A 23,635-nucleotide genomic window follows, 5' to 3' on the forward strand; every position below is an offset into this window, starting at 1 on the left:
TATTGACTTTTTATATTAGCAATTACAAAGGAACACAATCTGGATCAAGAAAATGAGGTTTTAAACCAATTTGTATATTAGAAATATTTTAAGTAAAATCCAAGCAAAATTTAAAATTCAAGCTATTACTTAGCTCTTTTTTATTTGGTCCATTTTACTGTATGCAGATTTAAAGCTTTTGGCATTATTTTGAAGTAAATACTTTAAAACACATATTAAGTATTAACGGATTTTTTCATAGTAAAACATACCTGTTATTTTTGTTCCCTCCTTGGTCTCAGAAGGCACTCCAACACCATATTCATTTTCTCCAGAGACACGGAAGTAGTAGATGGCACCTTCTTGCAAACCAGTCACTTTGTAGGACAGGCGATGACAGTTGTTTGTCACAGTGACCCACGCCTTTTTGCTAGCTTCTCGTTTTTCAATTACATAGTTCTTTACAGGTGCTCCACCATCATTTTCAGGAACATCCCAAGATAACACAGCAGATTCTTTAGTTACGTCTTTTGTTGCAATATTAGATGGTGGGCCAGGCGTATCAAGAACTTTGACCACTAAAGTCAAGGTGGTAGTGTTCAGGATGTTTTGCAACGTTAATGTATATTTTCCAGAATCATTTCTTGTTGCTTTTTCAATAGTAAGAGATGTACAATTACTTGAAGTGTCAATGCTTGCACGTGTACGGAGATCAGTGTCTGGTTTGTTCCATGTTACATTTGGGACTGGTTTGCCTCTGAAAGGAACAGTCATTGTGAATGATCCACCAGCCTTTACAATTAAAGTCTTCCGCATTTCACTGTCAATTTCAAAGGCAGGCTCTTCCTCTCTTTCTTTTGCCACCTGAGGTTCTGAGACATCACTTGGTTCACTGACACCCATTTTGTTAATGGATTTCACTCTAAAAACATATTCAGAGCCTGATGTTAATCCAGTTATGGTATATTCTGTGCCTCTTAAATTCTGATTAGCTGTTGTCCAGTCAGTTTCATCGGTTTTCTTGTATTCGACTGTGTATCCTGTCACTGGAGCACCTCCATCAAACAGTGGCTTTGTCCAACCAATTGTGATATTTGATCTTGTAGAATCCATAATCTTAGGTTTAGATGGCGGCGATGGCAAGAAGATTGGATCTTCTGCCTTAATCAATGGTGTGGTTTCACTTGGGAGACTGAGGCCAGCAGCATTTTCTGCATAAACCCGGAATTCATATTCACATCCCTCACGGAGACCCGATGATTTCACTCTTAAATCATAAACTGGCTTTTTGTTTACGCGAATCCATCTTAGGCTGGTTTTCTCACGCCTTTCAATTACATAGCCCGATATCTCATTGCCCCCATCAGACTCAGGTCTTGCCCAGCACAGAGTTATTGAATCTTTGCTCACACTGGTGATCTCTAAAGATGTAGGTGGGCTTGGCACTGTAAATGGGTCTAGGGCTTTGACAGCAACACTTTCTAGAGGCTCACCAACGCCATATTTGTTAACTCCCATTACTCTGAAAATATATTCATTACCCTTCAGTAATTTTGTCACTTTACAAGATGTTGTTTTAAGCTCTCCTTCACAAAGTGTCCATGCAATTCTGCTGGTCTCACGTTTTTCCACAATATAATGGTCAATCTCTGCACCACCGTTTTCTTGAGGGGGTCCCCATGATAAATGGCACTTTTCAGCAGTAAGGCCATTTATTTCTAATGGGCCTGCAGGTGGGCCAGGTCTATCAAGTACTTTGCAATTAATTGCCAAAGATTTTGTTCCTGCAACATTCTGTAATGTTAGTAGATACTGTCCTGAATCCCCTCGGATACAGTCCTTAATGGTTATTGCAGTAGTGTAATCTGTTGACACTATCTCAACTCTAGCTTTTCCTTCAAGCTCCTTGCCATCCTTTGTCCATGAAATCACTGGTATCGGCCGTCCTGCAACATCAGCATTGACTTTAAACACTTCTCCAGCTTTCACAACTACAACATCCCTGAATTTGGCATCCATCATAATTCTTGGAGCCTCTACATCATCTTTCACAGTCACAGGTCCAGTTGATTCAGATGGCTGACTGAAGAGTCCAGCAGCATTCTTTGCAATCACATGGAATTCATAACGCTGGTCTTCTGTAAGTCCACCTACATCAAAGTACGTTTCTTGCACATTAGTAAAATTACATTTTAGCCAACGACCATCTGGCAGTTCTCGGCGTTCAATAATATATCCTGTTACTTTAGCTCCACCATCATATTCTGGTTTAGTCCACTTCAATGAGACAGATGTTCTTGTAATATTAGTAACTTCTGGTTGACCAGGAGGATCACATGGATCTCTTGCAGCAACTGGTTCACATGCTTTGCTGCATTTGCCTATTCCAGCAATGTTTTCTGCATACACACGATATTCATACATCAGTCCTTCATCAAGACCTGTAACTTTCATTTGTGTATCTGTTATAAGGGTCTTGTTGACTTTTGTCCAAAGAATGCTGCTTCTTTCTTTATGCTCCAAATGGTATCCTAGTACTACACTACCTCCATCATTAACTGGTACCTGCCAAGTTACAATCATGAAAGATTTAGTTGCGTGTGCCACACGAGGTGTTCCTGGTGGACCTGGAGGCTTAAACGGATATTCTGCCACAACAGAAGGAGAATTAATATAAGTGCTCTTCCCATAGCGGTTTTCTGCACAAACACGGAACTGATATTCACATCCAGTGATGAGTCGAGTTACTTTAAGTGATGTTCTTGCAACTGCTGCAGATACGACCTCCCATGTTGTTGTGGTAGTATCTCTCTTCTCCACAATGTAATTGCTAATGTGACATCCACCATCATATGCTGGAGGTTTCCAAGACAGAGTTACACTATCAGCACTAACTTCATCAATTTTAACATCAGTTGGTGGTCCTGGTCTGTCAAGAACAACTACGGTTAGAGAAGCTGTTGTTGTTCCAGCAGTATTTGAAAGATGCAATTCATAATGTCCCAGATCTTCATTTGTAGCTTCCTTGATGGACAGTGAAGTTAAAGTCTTTGATGTTTCAACATTTACCCTGGTTGTCTGTTTTAAGGGATTCCCATCCTTCTTCCAGCTAACAGTGGGAAGAGGTCGCCCTCTGAATGGAATATCAATCTTAAGATCATCTCCAGCTTTCACCGTGAATGTGTTAAAAAGAAGCTCAACAGATGGCTGGATTTCAATATCTTTTGCAATGACTGGGACACCAAGTTCTCTTGGATCACTTTTTCCTTTTTCATTAATGGCAATCACCCTGAAACTGTACTCTTCTCCCATACTTAAGCCTGTTACTGTTGCTTCCAATGTTTTCACCTGTGTACATGCACTCCATTTTACACTTCCTTTAGTCTGCATTTCTACTATATAACCAGTAATTTTACTACCACCATCACTCTCTGGCTTTTCCCATTTAATTGATGCAGAATTGCGAGTCACGTCAACAAGAATGACCTTTGAAGGTGGAGAAGGTGGTTCAGACACCTTAACTGGATCAGCAATTTCTGCTGGTAAACCAGCCCCATATTCATTTACAGCTAGAACACGGAAATAATAACTACATCCTTCTTGTAGTTGAGTAATCTTGAAGGAATTCTTAGTACAGTTGCTTGTAACTGTGGCATATGCCTTTCTTGTGGATTCTCGCTTTTCAACTACGTAGTTGGTAATTTTAGCTCCGCCGTCAATAAGTGGTGCTTCCCAGGCTAAAGTTACAAAATCTTTTTTCACTTCTCTGATTGTCAGGTTTAGAGGTGCACTAGGTGTATCAAGCACTCTGACATTAACAAAAGCAGATTTTTTGCCACTGTTGTTCTCTAAAGTAAGGTTATATCTACCACTGTCAAATCTATTGACATTGTCAATGACCAGCATTGTATAGGAACTGGTGACTTCAATCTGAGCTCGCTCACTAATTGTTCCTTCTGCTTTCTCCCATTTAACTTCAGGTTCTGGTCTTCCTTTGATGGTGACAAACAGCCGTAAAGTACCACTAGCACGTACAGTGACTACTTTTCTGAGATCTGCATCAAGTTCAATTTCAGGAGGTTCCATCTTGTCCTCTGCTAAGACTGCACCAGGTATAGTCGCGGGTTCTCCTACTCCTTCTGAGTTGATGGCACAGATGCGGAAGTTATACTCCTGGTTCTCCTTCAGTTTTGTCACGGTGAACTGTTTTGCTTGTAGGCCTGTTGGTGGGGTGCAGGTAGTCCATTCATCAGCAGCAGCTTCTTTTACTTCCACTACATACCCTTTAACAGGAGCGCCACCATCATAAATGGGCTTACTCCAGGCAAGGGAAACTGATGACCTGGAAGTATCTGTAACTTTTGGATTGCTAGGTGGACCTGGTGGATATAATATATCACAAGCACGATAGAAAATGGATGGCTCACTGGGTTCCCCTACCCCTGCAGCATTTTCAGCAGACACTCTAAACTCATAGAAATGCCCATCAGTTAGACCTGTTACTCTGAATCGCAAGTCTGTCAGCCTTTTCTTATTGCATTTGGTCCACCGGATACCATCCTTGTCTCGTTTTTCAAGTATGTAACCTTCAATTTCAGCTCCTCCATTGTCTTCTGGGCGACTCCATGTTACCACCATAGAATCTTTTGTGATTGCTGAAACTTCAGGTGTTGAAGGAGGACCAGGGGGTTTGTATGGATTACGAGCCACAACTGGTTCAGATTCCAAGGGCTCTCCAACTCCATATTTATTCACTGCCATTACACGGAAAATGTATTCATTGCCAGGAAGGAGTTTGGTTACCTTGTGATTTAGAGCCTGCACATCTGTTGCTACTTGTGTCCATGAAAGCCTACTTGTCTCTCTCTTCTCAATGATATAATGTGAGATACTAGAGCCACCATCATGTGAAGGTGGAGACCATGACAAGTAGCATTTTTCTGCAGTGACACCTGTAACATTCAAAGGTCCTTCAGGAGGTCCTGGTCTATCAAGCACTTTCACAGTTATTGGTATAGATTTGGTGCCACCAACATTTTTGAGGTTAAGAGTATAGTGACCTCCATCTACTCTTATACAGTCTTTGACAGTGAGAATTGTTTTCTCAATGGTAGATTTAATTTCCATTCTTGCAGTTGTTTCTTCAAGGTCTTTACCATCTTTTGACCATGTAACATCAGGAATAGGTTTGCCATGGATATCAGCTTCAAGAACAAAGGTTTCTCCAGCATGAACAACAATGACATCTCTGTATTTAGGATCCAGTGAAGCACCTGGTGCTTCAATTTCATCTCTGGCAGTAATAGGCCCTGTACTTTCAGATGGTTCACTCAAGCAACCTGCTGCATTTCTTGCAATTACTCTAAATTCATATCGTTGGTTTTCAACAAGACCACTTACTGTAAATTCTGTTTCCAACACATTTGTAAAGCTGGCTTTCATCCAGCGACCATCTGGTAATTCTTTCTTTTCTACAATATAACCAGTTATTTTGCTTCCACCATCATATTCAGGCTTTTTCCACTTCAGTGTGATATTACTTCTTGTAACAAGAATGGCCTCTGGGCGACCAGGTGGGTCACAAGGATCTCGGGCAACATACAGTTCTGATACTTTGCTGACTTTGCCAATGCCAACAATGTTTTCAGCAGAAACTCTGAACTCATATTCAAGACCTTCTTCAAGGCCATCTGTTTTATATTTGGTGTCCACAATAAGTGACTTGTTCTGTTTTGTCCAAAGAATGCTGTTCTTATCTTTACGCTCAAGATGGTAGCCAAGAACTTTGCTTCCTCCATCATTAACTGGTTCATGCCATTGTACGATCATATGGTCCTTGGAAGCTGCTGTAACAAATGGGGTTCCAGGTGGTCCAGGCACCTTGTAGGGGTATTGCACAACAACTGATTTAGAAGCCAAAGGAGAGCTCTTTCCATATCTATTTTCAGCAGAAATCCTGAACTGGTATTCAGAACCTGTTTTAAGCTTTGTTGCTTTGATGGTTGTTCTTGCAACAGTTGCTGACACAATGTTCCACGTGGTAGTGCTTGTGTCACGCTTTTCTACTATATAGTTGCTTATCTGGCAGCCACCAGTATAATCAGGTGGATCCCATGACAAAACAACAAAGTCTGCACTAATTTCGTCAAAGCGGACAGGTCCTCGTGGTGGGCCAGGCTTTTCTAGTACAATTATGCTCAGGTGCTCTGTTGCTGTACCAGCTGTATTTGTTGCTGTTACTGTATATTTACCAAAGTCTTCCCTGTTGCTTTCTTTAATATGTAAAATAGTTGATGTTGTTGTATTCTCAATATTTAATCTTGTCGTCTGTTTCAGTGGCTGCTCATCTTTTGTCCAAGTAATAGTAGGTTTGGGTCTACCTATAAATGGTACATCTACCTTCAGATCTTCTCCAGCTTGTACACTGTATGTATTAAACATCAGTTTGAAACTTGGCTCAATAGTCAGGTCTTTAGCTATCACAGGAATTCCAAGTGCTCTGGGATCACTTTTGCCTTTTTCGTTGTAGGCAATCACACGGAATTGATATTCCTGTCCTGGACTCAAACCAGACACCTCTGCATTACATGTTTTGGTCTCACTAACAACACTCCATTTTTCTGTTCCTTTAGGCAACATTTCAACAAGATATCCCAAAATTCTGCTACCTCCATCATGTTCAGGTTTCTCCCACGTAAGCGATGCACTTCTCTGAGTGACATCAGTGAGTGTTACTTTCCCAGGAGGCAGAGGTGGCTCTGAGGCTTTGATAGCATCCCTGGTTTCAACTGGGACACCTATTCCATATTCATTTTCAGCCATAACTCTGAAGTAATAAATTGCTCCTTCTGTAAGATTTTCAACTTTAAAACTTGTCTTGGCACACTTAGCACTTACATTTGCAAATGCCTTCCTGGTTGACTCACGCTTGTCTATTACATAGTTCTTTACCTTTGCACCACCATCAATAATTGGTGGCTCCCAAGATAATACAGCAGAATCCTTCTTTATATCCTTTACCACTAAGTTTTGCGGGGGTCCTGGCGTGTCCAAGACTTTCACTGTAACAAATGCAGATTTAGAACCACTGCTGTTCTCCAGCTTAAGAATATACTTTCCAGCATCGTTTCTATCACAGTTGTCAATTGAAAGTTGTGTGTAGTTTACGCCTTTATCAATCTGAACTTTTTCTGAGAATTCACCTTCTTCTCGGGACCATGTGATGTCAGGTGTTGGTCGTCCCCTAAATGGTATGTGAATCCTAGCAGACCCACCAGCTCTAACCACTATCCCTTTCCTTAGCTCTGAATCAATATCAAGTTCTGGAGCTTCAAGTTTGTCTTCTGGTTTAATAGTACCAGGAACAGATGCAGCCTCTCCCACACCGATCTTGTTGAGAGCACACACTCGTAGTTTGTACTCTTGATGTTCAGTAAGCTTTTTGATCTCAAATCGAGTGGCACGTATGCCTGTCTGTGGGGTAACAAGCGACCATTCATCTTCATCTGCTTTACAGATTTCTACAAGGTATCCCTGGATTTCACAACCACCATCATAAATAGGTTTACTCCAACCGAGCGTAACTGAACTTTTGGTGGTATCCACAACATGGGCATTTGTAGGTGGGCCAGGCTTGAACATCGGGTCACAAGCTTTGAAGTAGGGAGAAACTTGGCTTGGTTCACCAACTCCAGCAGCATTTTCAGCAGAAACTCTGAATTCATATTCATGATCCTCTGTTAAACCTGTAACTCTTAATCGCAAATCTGTAATGCGTCGTTTATTGCATTTTATCCATCTGATGCCTGCTCGGTCTCTCTTTTCTACAATGTAACCTACAATTTCACTACCTCCATCACTGTCTGGCCGGGTCCAGCAGACAGTCATAGAATCCTTCATGATGTTGGTAATTTCCAAGGCCTTTGGTGGTCCAGGAACCACAAATGGATTTCTCATCATTACTGGCACAGATTCTAATGGCTCACCAACCCCATATTTGTTAACTGCCATGATACGGAAGACGTATTCATTTCCTTCCAAGAGTTTTGTTACTTTCAGCATTGTAGGTAAAACTTCTGAAGCAACCACAGTCCATGCCAGGCGGCTAGTTTCTCTCTTCTCTACAATGTAATGAGAAATATCACTGCCACCATCATGAAGAGGAGGACCCCATGCCAGTGCACATTTTTCAGCTGTAACTCCTGTCACTTGGACTGGGCCCTCTGGAGGTCCTGGCCTGTCCAAGACTTTTACGTTTACTGTTACTGTCTTTGTTCCTGCAACATTAGAGGCTTCCAGAATGTACTGTCCACCATCAACTCTAATAGCATCTTTTACAATTATTAATGCACTGAAATCTGTGTTCTTTATTTCATATCTAGCAGTGTCCTCAAGCTCTTTATCTCCTTTGTACCACTTAATGGTTGGTAGTGGCTTTCCATGAACATCAGCCTCAAGTCTGAATGTTTCACCAGCATTTACAACAATAGTGTCTTTGTACTTCGGATCCATTGAAATTCGTGGAAGTTCAACTTCATCCCTTGCTGTTATTGGTCCTGTACTGTCAGAAGGTTTGCTTATTGCACCTGCAGCATTCTTTGCAATTACTCTAAATTCATATCTTTGGTCTTCAGTAAGTCCTGTTACAGTGAACTGAGTTTCAATGATATTTGTGAAGCTTGCTTTCATCCAGCGACCATCTGGTAAGTCACGTTTCTCTACAATATAACCAGTAACCTTACTTCCACCATCATATTCTGGTTTGGTCCACTGTAGAGTAATAGAGCTTCTTTTTATTATTATAGGTTCTGGGCGACCTGGAGGATCACATGGATCACGAGCTACGTAGCACTCAGAAACTTTACTTGTTCTGCCTACACCAACAATATTTTCTGCAGAAACTCGAAACTCATACTCAATTCCTTCTTCAAGGTTATTTGTCTTAAAACTTGTGTCCTGTATAATAGTCTTATTTACTTTAGTCCATAGAATGCTGTTTTTCTCCTTTCTCTCAAGATGGTAACCCAACACTTTACTGCCACCATCATTTACTGGTTCATGCCACTGTACAACCATGGAGTCTTTTGTGACTGTTGTCACAAATGGTGTGCCAGGAGGTCCTGGTTCCTTGTAGGGATACTGTGCTACAACTGGTGCAGATTCCAATGCAAAACTCTGCCCATACCTGTTCTCAGCGAAGATTCTGAACTGGTATTCTGAACCAGTTTTCAGTTTAGTCACCTTCAGTGTAGTTCTTGCAACAGTAGCTGAAACTGTTTCCCATATAGTGGTTGTTGTATCTCTCTTGTGCACAATATAGTTGGTGATTTGGCAGCCGCCTGTGTACGCTGGGGGATTCCATGACAGGGTAATACTTTCTGCACTTATTTCATCAAACTTCACAGGTCCAACTGGAGGGTCAGGTTTGTCAAGAGTAATAATTTCAACAGAGGCAGACTTTTGCCCAACAACATTAGCCACAGTGATTTCGTAAGTGCCACTGTCTTCTTTGCTAGTTTCCTTAAGATTCAGTATAGTGAGATCGGCTGAATCGCTAATATTGACTCTTGTTGTCTGCCTTAATGGCTGGCCATCTTTAACCCAGGTAACAGTTGGTTTAGGTCGACCTGCAATTGGTATTTCTACTTTTAGGTCCTGTCCCACCTGAACACTGTAACTGTGGAAAGCAGGTCTTACATCAGGTTCAATCACCAGGTCTTTGGCAACTATTGGAACTGCAAGTGCTCTAGGATCACTCTTACCCTTTTCATTTACAGCCATTACTCTAAAAAGATATTCTTCCCCTTGAGTTAGATTAGTAACAACTGCTTCAAGTGTTTTAACACGAGCACACTCTGACCACTTTTCACTACCCTTTGCTTGCATTTCAACAATATATTGTATGATTTTGCTACCACCGTCATGTTCAGGTTTTGCCCAGCTTAGTGAGACACTGTTTCTTGTGACATCATCCACTGTTATTTTCCCAGGAGGCTGTGGAACTTCAGCAACTTTAATTGGGTCACTGGTTTCTGCAGGGAGGCCAATTCCATATTCATTCTCAGCAGAGACCCTGAAGAAGTAATAGCAGCCCTCCTGAAGTTGATCTACTTTCCATGAAGTCTTGTGGCAGTTTGTTACAACAGCTGCATATGCCTTTCTTGTGGCTTCACGCTTTTCAATAATGAAATTCTTTATTTTTGCTCCACCATCCAAGAGAGGAGGCTCCCATGAAAGTGAAACAGAGTCCTTAGTGATCTCTCTGATTTTTAAGTTAACAGGTGCACTTGGGGTATCCAGTACTCTTACGCTGACAAATGCAGACTTTGTTCCACTGCTGTTTTCCAAGGTCAGAGTATATTTTCCGCTATCAAATCTGTTAACATTATCTAGAACAAGGGAAGTAAAGCTACTAGTGGTATCAATAATAGCTGCTTCTCTGATGTCACCATCCACTTTACCCCATTTTACTTCAGGTGTTGGACGACCTCTGATGGGAACGAAAAGTCTTAAGGAACCTCCGGCTCTCACATTTACAATCTTCCTTAATTCCATGTCAAGATCAAGGTCTGGTGCCTCCATCTTCTCTTCTACAATGACAGAACCAGGAACATCTGCATGCTCTCCAACTCCTGCTTTATTAACTGCACATATGCGGAATTTGTATTCGTGTTTTTCCACTAATTTTTCTACTTCCATGTGAGTATTCTTAATTCCAGTTGGAGGGGTACAAATTGACCATTCACCATCACTTACATCACATTTTTCCACAATGTATCCCTGAATTTCAGAGCCACCATCATATATAGGTTTACCCCATGAAAGAAAAACTGAAGATCTTGTAACATCTGTAACTTTGGGATTATTGGGTGGACCTGGCTTGTAAATAGGATCACATGCTTTGTAGTAAGTAGAAGGTGGACTTGGTTCACTAAGACCAGCAGCATTTTCAGCTGAAACTCTGTACTCATAATCATGATTTTCTATAAGACCAGTCACCCTGTATCGCAGTTCACTTATCAGGCGCTTGTTACATCTTGTCCAGCGAATGCCTTCCTTATCTCGTTTTTCAAGGACATAGCCTAGGATTTCACTGCCGCCATCTGAGGCTGGTCTTTCCCATACAACTATCATAGAATCCTTGGTAACTGCTGTGACTTCTGGAGCCTTTGGAGGCAGTGGCACAACAAATGGGTTCTTTGCAACTACTGGGTCAGACTCAAGAGGTTCACCAACACCATATTTATTTACTGCCATGATGCGGAAAACATACTCATTTCCTTCTAGAAGTTTTGTAACTTTGCAGTTCAGGGTTTGCACATTTGAGTCAACGACAGTCCACACCAAGCGACTGGTTTCCCTTTTTTCTACAACGTAGTGTGAAATATCGCTACCACCATCTTGTAGTGGAGGTTTCCATGACAGCGTGCATTTTTCAGCTGTAACACCTGTAAATTCAACAGGTCCTTCTGGAGGTCCAGGTCTATCAAGAACTTTGACGTTAACAGGAACCTTCTTTTCACCTGCAACATTCTTTGCCAGTAGTACATACTGCCCACTGTCAACTCTTGTGGCTTCCTTCACACTGAGGCTTGTTGCAAAATCAGTAGTTTTTATTTCCATATGAGCGGTGCTTGTCAGCTCACGATCACCTTTTAACCACTGAATGGAAGGTATTGGTTTGCCATGAACATCAGCGTCAAGCTTGAATGACTCACCAGCATTCACTACAATAGTGTCTCTGTATTTTGGATCCATACTTATTTGAGGTGGTTCTACTTCATCTCTTGCTGTAATTGCCCCTGAGCTTTCAGATGGTTCACTGAAAACACCTGCAGCGTTTCGTGCTATAACACGAAACTCATATCTCTGGTTTTCAACTAGACCAGTTACTTCAAACTGAGTATCAATGACATTTGTAAAGCTTGCCTTCATCCAACGGCCATCAGGTAATTCCTTCTTTTCAACAACATAGCCTGTGATTTTACTTCCACCATCGTACATAGGTTTCTTCCACTGGAGTGTTACTGAGCTTCTTGTGACAATTACAGGTTCTGGACGACCTGGAGGGTCACATGGGTCACGTGCAGTATAGCATTCAGATGCTCTACTTGCCTTTCCAATTCCCACTATATTTTCTGCATAGACTCTGAATTCATATTCAAGACCTTCCTCAAGGCCAGTTGTCTTAAATTTGGTATCTGGAAGAGGTGTTTTATTCAGTTTAGCCCACAGAATGCTGTTCCTTTCTTTGCGCTCCAAGTGATAACCAATGATCCTGCTACCGCCATCACTGACTGGTTCGTGCCATTGTACCACCATGCTGTCTTTTGTGACATTTGTTACAAAAGGAGTTCCAGGTGGACCAGGAACTTTAAATGGGTATTGGGCTATTATTGACTCTGAGGTGAGATACGTACTCTTCCCATACCTATTCTCAGCTGCAATTCTGAACTGATATTCACAGCCAGTTTTTAAACGACATGCTTTTATAGTTGTTCTTGCAACAGTAGCTGACACAATGTGCCAAGTTGTGGTGGAAGTGTCTCTTCTTTCTACAATGTAATTATTGATAGAGCTACCACCATCATACTTGGGTGGTTCCCAGGAAATGGTAATACTGTCTGCTGTTACTTCATCTACTTTTACTGGTCCAGTTGGAGGTCCTGGTTTGTCAAGGACAACAATATTTAGTGTCTCAGTTGCTTCACCAGCAGAGTTTGTAAGTTTAACTACATATGCTCCCACATCTTCTCTGCATGCTTCTTTTATTGTTAACACTGTGTTGTTTTCCGAGCTTTCTGCATTTACTCTTGTAGTCTGCTTCAATGCCACATTGTCTTTATGCCAAGACACTGCTGGTTTGGGTCGACCAACAAAAGGAACATCAACCTTTAAGTCCTCTCCTGCTAGAACACTGAAAGTGTTAAACAGTAGTTTGAAAGCTGGTGGGATCACAAGATCTTTTGCAACAACTGGTACAGCCAGCTGGCGAGGATCACTGATACCCTTCTCATTCTGAGCTGAAACACGGAAGGTGTATTCTTCACCTTGGATCAATCCTGTGATGGTGGCTTCAGTAACTTTTACAGTAGCACAGGTTGACCACTTTTCACTGCCTTTGCTTTGCATTTCTACAATATAGCCCAGAATTCTGCTACCACCATCATGTTCGGGTTTTTCCCAAGATAAGGTTACACTATTTCTTGTCACATCCAACAAAGTTATTTTCCCTGGTGGAAGTGGTCTTTCTGATACTTTTATGGATTCTGAAGTTTCAACTGGAAGGCCTATTCCATACTCATTTTCAGCGAGGACTCTGAAGTAGTAGTTGCAGCCTTCTTGCAGTGAATCAACTTTCCAGCTGGTCTTGTGGCAATTGGCATTAACAGTTGAATAAGCTTTTCTTGTTGATTCACGCTTTTCAACAATGTAATTTTTTATTTTAGAGCCACCATCTATGAGAGGAGGCTCCCATGTGAGTGTAACTGAAGATTTTGTAACTTCCTTTATTTTCAAATCTTGAGGTGCCCCTGGAGTATCAAGAACTCTGACGTTCACAAATGCTGTCTTACTACCTGAGCTGTTTTCAATTGTCAGTATGTATTTGCCACTATCAAATCTATTTACATTTTCAACAATAAGTAAAGTGTAAGAGCTTGTGGATTCAATGCTCGCTCTATCCAAAGATTCCCCATGTTCTCTTGTCCATTTAACTTCAGGTGCTGGTCTTCCTTTAATTGGGACAAAGAGTCTCAGAGTACAGCAAGCTCTAATAGTTACAACTTTACGTAGCTCTGCATCAAGTTCAATCTCTGGAGGTAGCATTCTTTCTTCAGCTTTTGGAGTGCCAGGAACAAGAGCAGGTTCCCCAAGACCTTCGGAGTTCATAGCATAGATCCGTATTTTATACTCTTGGTTTTCTTTCAAGTCAGTGATGGTAAAAGAAGTGGCCTTTAGACCCACTGGTGGAGTTACAATCTTCCACTCATCTTCTTCAGGTAGTGCAATCTCAACCATGTAACCTGTGATCTCCGAACCACCATCATATATTGGTTTGTTCCATGCTATTGTAATAGAGGACTTGCTGCTATCCAAAACACGAGGATTACCTGGGGGACCAGGCTTGAATACAGTATCACAGGCTTTATAGAATGGACTGGTTGGGCTTGGCTCACTGACACCAGCAGCATTTTCCGCCATGACTCTGTATTCATATTCATGGCCTTCTGTCAGTCCAGACACCTTAAAACGTAAGTCAGTAACAACCCTTTTGTTACACTTCACCCACCGTAGACCAGTCTTGTCTCGACGTTCCACAATATAATTAGTTATTGGGCTCCCTCCATCAGAATCAGGATGTCCCCAGCAGACAACCATAGAATCCTTTGTAATTGCTGTAACTTCAGGAGTTTTAGGTGGATCAGGTGGAACATATGGATTTACTGCAAGAATGGGCTCTGATTCCAGAGGCTCACCAACTCCGTATTTGTTAACAGCCATAACTCGGAATACATACTCATTGCCCTTCAACAGTTTAGTAACCTTCAGTTTAGTCACTGGAACTTCTGTGCCTACAGATGTCCATGCCAATCTACTTGTTTCACGTTTTTCAACCACATAATGGTCAATCTTTGCTCCTCCATCATCCAGTGGGGGTAGCCAAGACAGCACACATTTTTCTGCAGTGACTTCAGACACAGCCAAAGGTCCTTCTGGGGGGCCAGGTCTATCAAGAACTTTAACATTGAAGACATGCTTGGCAAAGCCACCAGGGTTTGTTGCAGTAAGAGTGTAAGCACCACCATCTCTTCTTGAGGAATCTTTGTTGGTGAGAATGGTAGAGAAATCTGCTATTTTTATTTCTAATTTTGCTGTGTCTTCAAGTTCTTTTTCTCCCTTTGTCCATGTCATAGTTGGTGGAGGGCGTCCTGAAACATCAGCCTCAAGTCTGAAAACTTCACCTGCTTTCAGCACTATGGTGTCCTTGTATTTAGCATCCACCTTTATCCTCGGTGCTTCAATGTCATCTCTACAAGTGATTGCATCTGATGGCTCTGAGGGCTGACTAACAGCTCCACCAGCATTCCTAGCAATGACACGGAATTCATAGGCAGCATCTTCTGTCAAACCACTTACAGTGAATTCAGTCTCTAGTATATTGCTGAAATTAGCCTTCAGCCAACGGCCATTAGGAAGGTCTCTTTTTTCAACTGTGTAGCCAGTTATCTTAAAACCTCCGTTATATTCTGGTTTAGTCCACTTCAGCGTAACTGCATGTCTTGTAATGTTCAGAGGTATCGGCTTACCAGGTGGATCTATTGGGTCCAGGGCAAACACAGGCTCAGATGGCTTGCTTGGCTTACTCTTCCCAGCCAGGTTTTGTGCTATAACACGGAATTCATATGCAATGCCATCAGTAAGTCCAGATGATTTAAAGATATTTCCTGACACCAACATTTTACTTACAGTCTGCCAAACAATGCTGTTTCGCTCTTTTCTTTCAATGTGATATCCCAGTATTGGGCTTCCACCATCAGTAACTGGCTCATTCCAGCTAATGGTCATGGTTTCTTTGGTGACTGCAATCACCTGAGGAGTGCCAGGAGGCCCAGGTACCTTAAATGGATAGTTGGCAACTACAGACTCTGAAGTAATGGCTGGACCAACTCCATATCTGTTTTGAGCTTTAACACGGAACTGATACTCAACTCCAGTAGTAAGACGAATGGCTTTAAATGTAGTGCGTATCACTGTAGTTGCCAATTCAGTCCACGTGGTACTGTCAGTTTGACGCATTTCTACAACATAGTTACTAATTGGTACACCACCATCATTCAAAGGAGGCTCCCACGAGAATGTTAGGAAATCACATGAAATTTCTTCAAATTTGATTGGTCCAGTAGGCGGTCCAGGTATGTCATGAACCTGAACTGTGATTACTTCACTAACTTCTCCAACAATATTTTTAGCTGACAGTGGATATTGACCACTATCACTTCGAATACATTCATTGATGGTCAGTATGGTTGCAGTTGCTGTATTTTCATAATTTACCCTTTGTGTTTGCTTAAGTATTTGGTCTTCTTTCTTCCAAGTCACGGTAGGCCTTGGACGACCAAGTACAGGGATTTCAATCTTGATATTGTCACCAGCTTTGGCAATGACTGTTTTCTGGTAAATAGCACGGAGGTCAAACTCTGGTAGCATTGTTTGTTCCTTGATAATAACTGGTCTGCTTTCCCTTGGAGCACTTCTTCCAGCACTGTTAACTGCCATAACCTGGAAAGTATACTCTTCATTTTCAGTTAGATTCTTTACTACACAGTCCAGTGTTTTTACAGTGGTGATGTGTGCCCACTGGTTGGTTCCTTTTCTCTGTGCTTCAATTACATACCCAGTGATCTTGCTGCCACCGTCATGTTCTGGTTTTGGCCAAGCTAGGCTAACTGAATTCCGTGTCACATCCATAATGTTAAGGCTCTCAGGTGGGGATGGGGCCTCAGAAGCTTTTACTGGTTCTGTAGTTTCAGCTGGTTCACCAATACCATACTCATTTTCAGCCAGTACTCTGAAATAGTATTCACACCCCTCAGCCAAATTAGGAACCTTGAAGGAACACTTCTGGCAGTTGGTTGTGACTGTTGAATATGCCTTCCGAGTTGATTCGCGTTTCTCAACAATATAGTTGGTTATACGTGAACCTCCATCTACCAGAGGCATATCCCATTGGAGGGTGATGCTGTCTTTGGTTATTTCTCTAGGCTTAAGGTTTATTGGTGGACCTGGCGTATCCAAGACTTTTACATTTACAAAGCCAGTCTTCTTACCAGCAGCGTTTTCAAGAGTCATTACATATTTTCCTGCATCATATCTGGTGCACTCTGTGACAATCAAGAGTGTAAAAGAGTCGGTATTTTCAATACTGGCACGTCCTTTGAGTGAAGCATCATCTTTTGTCCATGTAACTTCTGGAGTTGGACGTCCTTTAATTGGTACAAAAATCCGAATAGTGCATCCAGCTCTAACAACAAGTGTTCTTCTCAGCTCAGCATCCAGTTCAAAGTCAGGAATCTCTTCTCGGTCAGTGATTTCCACACTTGGAATTATTGCTGCTTCACCGACACCTGCAGCATTCATGGCAGAGATTCTGAAATTATACTTGGCCCCGGTCTGCAGAGGAGCTACAACAAACTGAGTGATTCTTAAAGCAGTCCCTATTGTGTCTTTCACCCATTCATCTTCTCCTTCTTTTTGATGCTCCACTATATAGCCAGTGATTTCAAGACCACCATCATAGTGAGGCTTGCCCCAGGCTAAAGATGCACTTGTCTTTGTGGTATCAGTTGCTCTTGGATTTGCAGGTGGACCTGGTGGGTCTGTAAAGCAAATAAAAGATAAAACATTACATTACAGCAGAAGTCATTTATATTCTCTCTGAATGTGCTCCCTACCCATCCCACCCACCCCCAAAAAGAAAAAGCATGATACTGACATGCAACATCTTTGCAAAGGACTGAGTTTGAAGTATCACTTGGTGGTCCAACTCCAGCTCTGTTTTCTGCACTGACACGGAATTCATATTCGTTTCCTTCCAGAAGACCAGTTACTTTGCATCTAAGATCTGAAACCGGCTTCTTTGTTGCTCTCACCCATCTTAAACCTTTCTTTTCTCTTCGCTCCACATGGTAACCTGTGATTTCACTTCCACCATCATCGACTGGCCTTTTCCAGGTAACTGTGACAGTATTTTTAGTCACATTTGTTACTTCTGGTTTTCCAGGAGGGCCTGGAGGACCTGTTCAGGAAGAAAAAAAGTACAGTTAAACAAAAAATCAAGTCTTTAGAAATTAATAAAACCACACTGGAATTCCTTAGCTTGTTCTACTTACCAAATCTATCCACCATTTTAACTGGTTCTGATTGTACTGGTTCACCCTTGCCATACTGATTTACTGCTGAGACACGGAAAACATATTCATTTCCTTGAATGAGCTTGCTAACAACATGCCTACAGCTCTCAATGTTTTCAGCAACCAATGTCCAGAGCAGTCGACTAGTCTCTCTCTTTTCAAGAACATATGATTTTACTGGTGATCCACCATCTTCTGCAGGAGGTGTCCATGTAAGAGTCGCTTTTTCTGCTGAAACATTGCTGATCTCAATAGGCCCTGGAGGTCCTGGAATATCTAAAACTTTCACATGTACAGTCTCCTGTTTAGTGCCAAAAGGATTGGTTGCAGTGATGGTGTATTCTCCAGAATCTTTTCTGGCTGCATATTTGACACTTAGAGTAGAAGAAGTTGGCTTGGTTTCAATGTGCACAAGCTCTGAGGGTCTAAAATCTTTTCCAGCTTTGGACCATGCTGAAGTTGGAGGTGGTTTGCCACGGATACTAATAGCAGACAGTGTGATGGTTTCCCCTGCTTTTACTGTTAAACCTTCCTTCAAAGTAGGATCCAGAACAATGCTTGGTGCCTCTGTCAAAACAAAGTCAAAAAATACTGATTGTTACAACAAGAACACAGGGATAGGAAACAAAAGAAATTTGATTATAATTATTCAAGTAAAATTCTGCCTTTTCAATGCCATCTACATACCATACTCATCCTTGCATATTATGGTTCCTGTGGATTCAGATGGAGGACTGATAGCCCCAGCAGTGTTCTTTGCTCTAATTCTGAATTCATATTTGCAGCCTTCAGTAAGGTCAGTTACAGTAAATGCACAGTCTGGAACATTCACGTGATTAGCTTTCATCCAAGTCTTTTTGGGTAAATCACGCTTTTCAACAATATAGCCGGTTAATTTATGTCCGCCATCATACTTTGGTTCTGTCCAAATGAGTGTTACTGAGTTCCTGGTTACATTGATAACTTCAGGTTTCCCAGGAGGATCTAGAGAAAAAAAAAATAGCAGTTAAACAAAAGCTATTTCAAATTTCAGAATTTTCCTTTTTATTTGCCTGATAACTTACCAATAGGATCAAGTGCCACAACTGGTTCAGATGGAAGACTTGGTTTACCTACTCCAGCCATATTGATTGCCATTACTCTGAATTCATATTCCAGACCTTCAGTTAACCCTGTCACTCTGAAATCTTTCATTCTTATGGGCGTTGTATTTGCTCTCTTCCACAGAAGACTATTTCTTTCTTTAACTTCAATGTGATAGCCTAGAAGATAAATGATGAGATAAAAATATGGGGGGGTTTCTAGAAATCCTAATTTCTCACAGCATTGTGAAACAGCATACTGCCCATATTGCACACTGCATGTGCATTGTACAAGAGGAGCACTGAAAATCAGGTTAAGAAATAGATGTGAACATAGATGATGGATGTACATAACTGCAATGAGGAGGTGTTTGTAAATGCAAATTGCTAATTTTGTAGATGCAAGTATTGTCAAATTTGGGTCTATTTCTTTACATATTTTGGCTCCGAGCAAAGATATTTTTTCTCAGCTAGCATTTTCCCAGCATTTGAGTTATTACTTTTTTAAATAGGAAGTAAACCAGTGTAATCAGTCAATTAATCAGTCAGTCAGTCAATCAATCAATCAATTTAATGCATAAATACCTGCTACTTTTATCTTACCTTTTGACAGAGAGAAATAACCATTAAGTAGTATTAACTACTGAAATGCTAGGGAGGCTTTGGGGGATGTACCTGTGATTGGTGAACCTCCAGTTCTTCTGGGATCAGTCCAAGTTAAAGCTACAGACTCATGCCGAACAGCAACAATATTGGGAGGTGGAGGAGCATCTGGGACATCTGAACAATATTGAAAAAAAATGCAGCAGTGTTAAAAATTATTATCACCTCTAAATTAAATTTTTAGATTTCAAAAATTACAATGGATACTTACCAAATGGATGTTTTGCAATGACAGGCTCTGATTTAAGACCTTCCCCTACTCCATATTTATTTTCAGCCCTGATCCTGAATGTATATTCATTTCCTTCATGAAGTCTTGTAACTCTAAATGTGGTTTTTTGGACTGCAGAGGCACAAGTCACCCACTTATTGTTTACATTATCTCTCTTCTCTAGAACATAGTTAGTGATTTCTGAACCACCATCATCTTTTGGAGGGCCCCATTTTAAGGTTATGGCATCAGCTGTGACTTCTTCAAATTTCACTGGACCTGTTGGTATGCCAGGTTTGCCAACAACTTTCACAAAAATAGTGCCTTCCTTGCTGCCAGCAACATTCCTCAGAGTTATTGTGTATTTTCCTGCATCAGCTTTCTGGCAGTCATGTACTACAAGGGTGGTGTTAACTGCTGTAGATTCAAATGCAACTCTTCCACTCTCAGTAATTGCCTGGTCTTCGTCCTTCTTCCAAGTTACGGTTGGGACAGGCTTGCCTTTCATAGGGATTTTAAGACGGAAATTGCTACCCTCTTTAGCAGTATAGCACAAATCAGGCAGATCTCTTAAGTCAAGTTCAGGTGCCGCTGTAAAAAATGAAGGAATCCAGTTATTTCACCAAACATAAAATCTGTGGTAAAATTAAGATGCTGTTTTAAAGGTGTCTTATTTCTGTGTATACACGGTAATGATAGTATACATAAAATATAATCTGGGTAAGTAAAGCATTGAATTAATGATCTTGCTTCTCACCAACATCATCTCTTGCTACAATTGTGATCTCTGATGGAGTTCCATATCCAGCATCATTTTGGGCCCTCACTCTGAAAGTGTATTCTTGTCCTTCTTTCAAGTCTCTCATTGAAAAATGGAGGTTCTTTCCCCGCATGACTTCTTGCCATTTATCTTCACCAGTCAGGACCTCAACAACATATGCAGAAATACGGCTTCCACCATCACTGATAGGCTTCTTCCATATCAAATTGCATGAGGATTTTGTTACAGCTGAAGCTTTTAGATCCACAACTGGCCCAGGTGTTTCTAGAAGAAAGAAAAGCATAGTAAGTTTTCATTCAAGCTAAAAATAAAGATTATTTGAACAGAAAAAAAAAAAAAAAAAGATCAAAAGGATTCATTTTTCCTACCAGAAGCTTTGACAGCATCACGAGTTTCACAAGGATCACCAATACCATATTCATTTTCAGCAAAAACTCTGAAGAAATAAGATTTGCCTTCTTCTAAGTTAGTTATCCTGTAGCTTGTCTTTGGACATTCTGTTGTTACTGTGGACCATGATTTTCTTTCTGCATCACGTTTTTCAACAACATAATTTTTGATTGGACTGCCCCCATCTACTAGAGGAGGTTCCCATGTAATGAAGGCAGAATCTTTAGATGCTTCCTTTACAATCAGGTTAATGGGTGGGCCTGGAGTATCTGGATAAACACAACACCACCATATTTGATTTAGTAACAGACTTTTGAATACCAGTTAAAAAGTTAACAAATATATTATAATGGGGAAAGCCCTGAGACTTACCAAGTACTTTTACAACAATGGTATATGACTTTTTGCCACAGCTGTTCTCCAGACTAAGGACGTATTTTCCAGCGTCATATTTATTTACATTTTCACAACGCAGGAAGGTATCAAAATCAGTTGATTTGATGTCTAATCCTTGTCTATCTCTTAGGTTGGCACCCACTTTAGACCATGAAATCTTAGGAGGTGGACGTCCTCTTACTGGCACGTAAAGTCTCATTGTGACTCCAGCACGCAACACAAGGACTTTCCTTAGTTCTGCATCAAGTTCTCCTTCAGGTGGAACTGTGTGTTTAAGAAAAAAACTCATGTAATTAAAGCATCATGTTTAAGATGATCACAAAAGTTACTGTGACAAAAACTCCCTTTTTACTGGCATTTCACTAGACTACCCAACTTCTCATGCCTGTGATGATGTTAGTAAGTGTCCTGACTCCTGTCTGAAGATAATTTGAAAATATACCTTTTCTTTTGCAGTGCTTTCACCTACTTTTTTTTTTTCCTGCCTTTACACCATTTATGTTAGAAAGGCTCTTAGTTTCTCTAGAATTCAAAGGAGTTTCAGAGCACCCTGGACTCCAATGCTTTTCTTGAACTAAGATAGTTTTGTGAAGCAATGCTTTTGTAGGTACCGCAAAATGCATACAAAAGCTAGCATGCATCTTAAAGAGAAAGTGTCATACAATCAAAGAGTATCATACAACTGCTTAGAATAGTAATTTTGGCTTCAAATAATTTAGAAGATATGAATGTGACTGAAAGTTTTAAGAAAGATGAGCGATCTGACAACGCTAATATTAAGATTAGGAAAAAAAAGTAAATCTTGAAGATCCAGTAGGAGGCAGAAGGCTATAAAGCCTACAGTGAAAAAGGGAGACACCAAATCCAATTCTGTTCCTAACTACCCTGCTTTCTTCCAAATTAGCCACTGTTAGCCTACATTTTTTGAATAAAAACATGTTCCAAATAATTCTGTGCCTATGACCTGTGACAAAGTCTGTCTTTGAAACACACCCCATAAACTGAAACAAAAGTCAACAAGGCAATGTGTTTTCAAGTGAACTTACTTAAAATGTCTTTGGCAGTGTGTTTATCTGGAACATCACTTGGATCGCTGTATCCAATCTTATTGACAGCATAAACACGGAACTGGTACTCTGTACCTTCCATCAGCCCTGTTACCACAAATTGTGTAGCCTGTAAATTCTTAGGTAGATTGCATCTGACCCAGTTGTCTGTGTCAGCTCGTTTTGATTCCACTAGATAACCAATGATAGGACTTCCTCCATCATATGCTGGTTTGCTCCATGACAGGCTTATTGAATTACGAGTAGTATCAACCACTTTTGGGAAAGCAGGTGGGCCAGGAGGATCTGGGAATTAAAACAACATAAAATTAGCATACCAAATGCTGCATGATAATATTTGGAAATAATAATGGAAAATATCTGAGACTTCAAGCTTACATTGAGGGTCACGAGCATACACTGCTTTAGATGGTGCGCTAGGCTTGCCAGGTCCAGCCTTATTCAATGCTATCACCCGGAACTCATACTCTGTTCCTTCTTGGAGTCCAGTAGCTTTAACAGTTCTTTCAATGACAGGCTTCCTGTTTACTTTTGTCCAGTTAAGAGCCTTTGTTTCACGCTTCTCAAGTATATAACCAGTTATTGGGGATCCACCATCACTAGCTGGTGGCTTCCAGCTCACAGTCATAAAGTCTTTTGTTACATTGCTAATTACTGGTGGATCACAAGGTCCAGGCACATCTGTGGAGATTAATTTGAAGATTACATTCACATTCTTAAGTATAGACAAAAACCCAGTGACATGAAACTATTCCACAAAGCACTTACCATATGGGTTTTTAGCAACTGCAGGTTCAGTCAAGATGGGGTCTCCAACACCGTACTTGTTTTCAGCACAAATGCGGAACTGATACTCATGTCCTTCTATCAGTCTCTCCACAGTGCAGCTTGTAATGGGTACATTGGCACTGACTTGGGCCCAGTTAGGTCTGCTTGTTTCACGCTTGTCTACAATGTAGTTAGTAATTTCTGAACCTCCATCTTCCAAAGGAGGCTCCCAAGAAAGCATTGCACGATCTGCATACATATGTTTGATTTTGACAGAAGCTGGTGGGCCAGGCTTATCTAGAACAATTAACATCACATTATTATAGTTCTATCTCTTGCTATATCATTTAATTATAAATATGTTTATTAATAGACAGTCTTTAGCT

At 40.9% G+C, this 23,635-nt stretch overlaps 1 protein-coding gene across 4 annotated transcripts in view; it reads right to left on the reverse strand.

Moving 5' to 3' along the window:
• Nucleotides 1-23,635, reverse strand: part of TTN (titin) — a 236,211-nt gene that overhangs the window by 28,436 nt on the left and 184,140 nt on the right. For all 4 annotated transcript variants that reach the window (XM_041473527.1, XM_041473526.1, XM_041473525.1 and 1 more), the window contains 13 exons: nucleotides 23,250-23,546; nucleotides 22,860-23,162; nucleotides 22,461-22,766; nucleotides 21,391-21,678; nucleotides 20,997-21,287; nucleotides 20,605-20,892; nucleotides 19,848-20,438; nucleotides 19,649-19,753; nucleotides 18,956-19,153; nucleotides 18,579-18,875; nucleotides 17,871-18,458; nucleotides 17,474-17,776; nucleotides 252-17,357 (listed from right to left, as the gene is read on the reverse strand). In XM_041473527.1, the coding sequence (XP_041329461.1) occupies nucleotides 252-17,357; nucleotides 17,474-17,776; nucleotides 17,871-18,458; nucleotides 18,579-18,875; nucleotides 18,956-19,153; nucleotides 19,649-19,753; nucleotides 19,848-20,438; nucleotides 20,605-20,892; nucleotides 20,997-21,287; nucleotides 21,391-21,678; nucleotides 22,461-22,766; nucleotides 22,860-23,162; nucleotides 23,250-23,546 (20,961 nt within the window). The remainder of the gene's footprint in view (nucleotides 1-251; nucleotides 17,358-17,473; nucleotides 17,777-17,870; nucleotides 18,459-18,578; nucleotides 18,876-18,955; nucleotides 19,154-19,648; nucleotides 19,754-19,847; nucleotides 20,439-20,604; nucleotides 20,893-20,996; nucleotides 21,288-21,390; nucleotides 21,679-22,460; nucleotides 22,767-22,859; nucleotides 23,163-23,249; nucleotides 23,547-23,635) is intronic.

Source organism: Pyrgilauda ruficollis, unplaced genomic scaffold (assembly GCF_017590135.1).
Source record: "Pyrgilauda ruficollis isolate IOZ18807 unplaced genomic scaffold, ASM1759013v1 scaffold3, whole genome shotgun sequence".
Classification (NCBI taxonomy): Eukaryota; Metazoa; Chordata; class Aves; order Passeriformes; family Passeridae; genus Pyrgilauda; species Pyrgilauda ruficollis.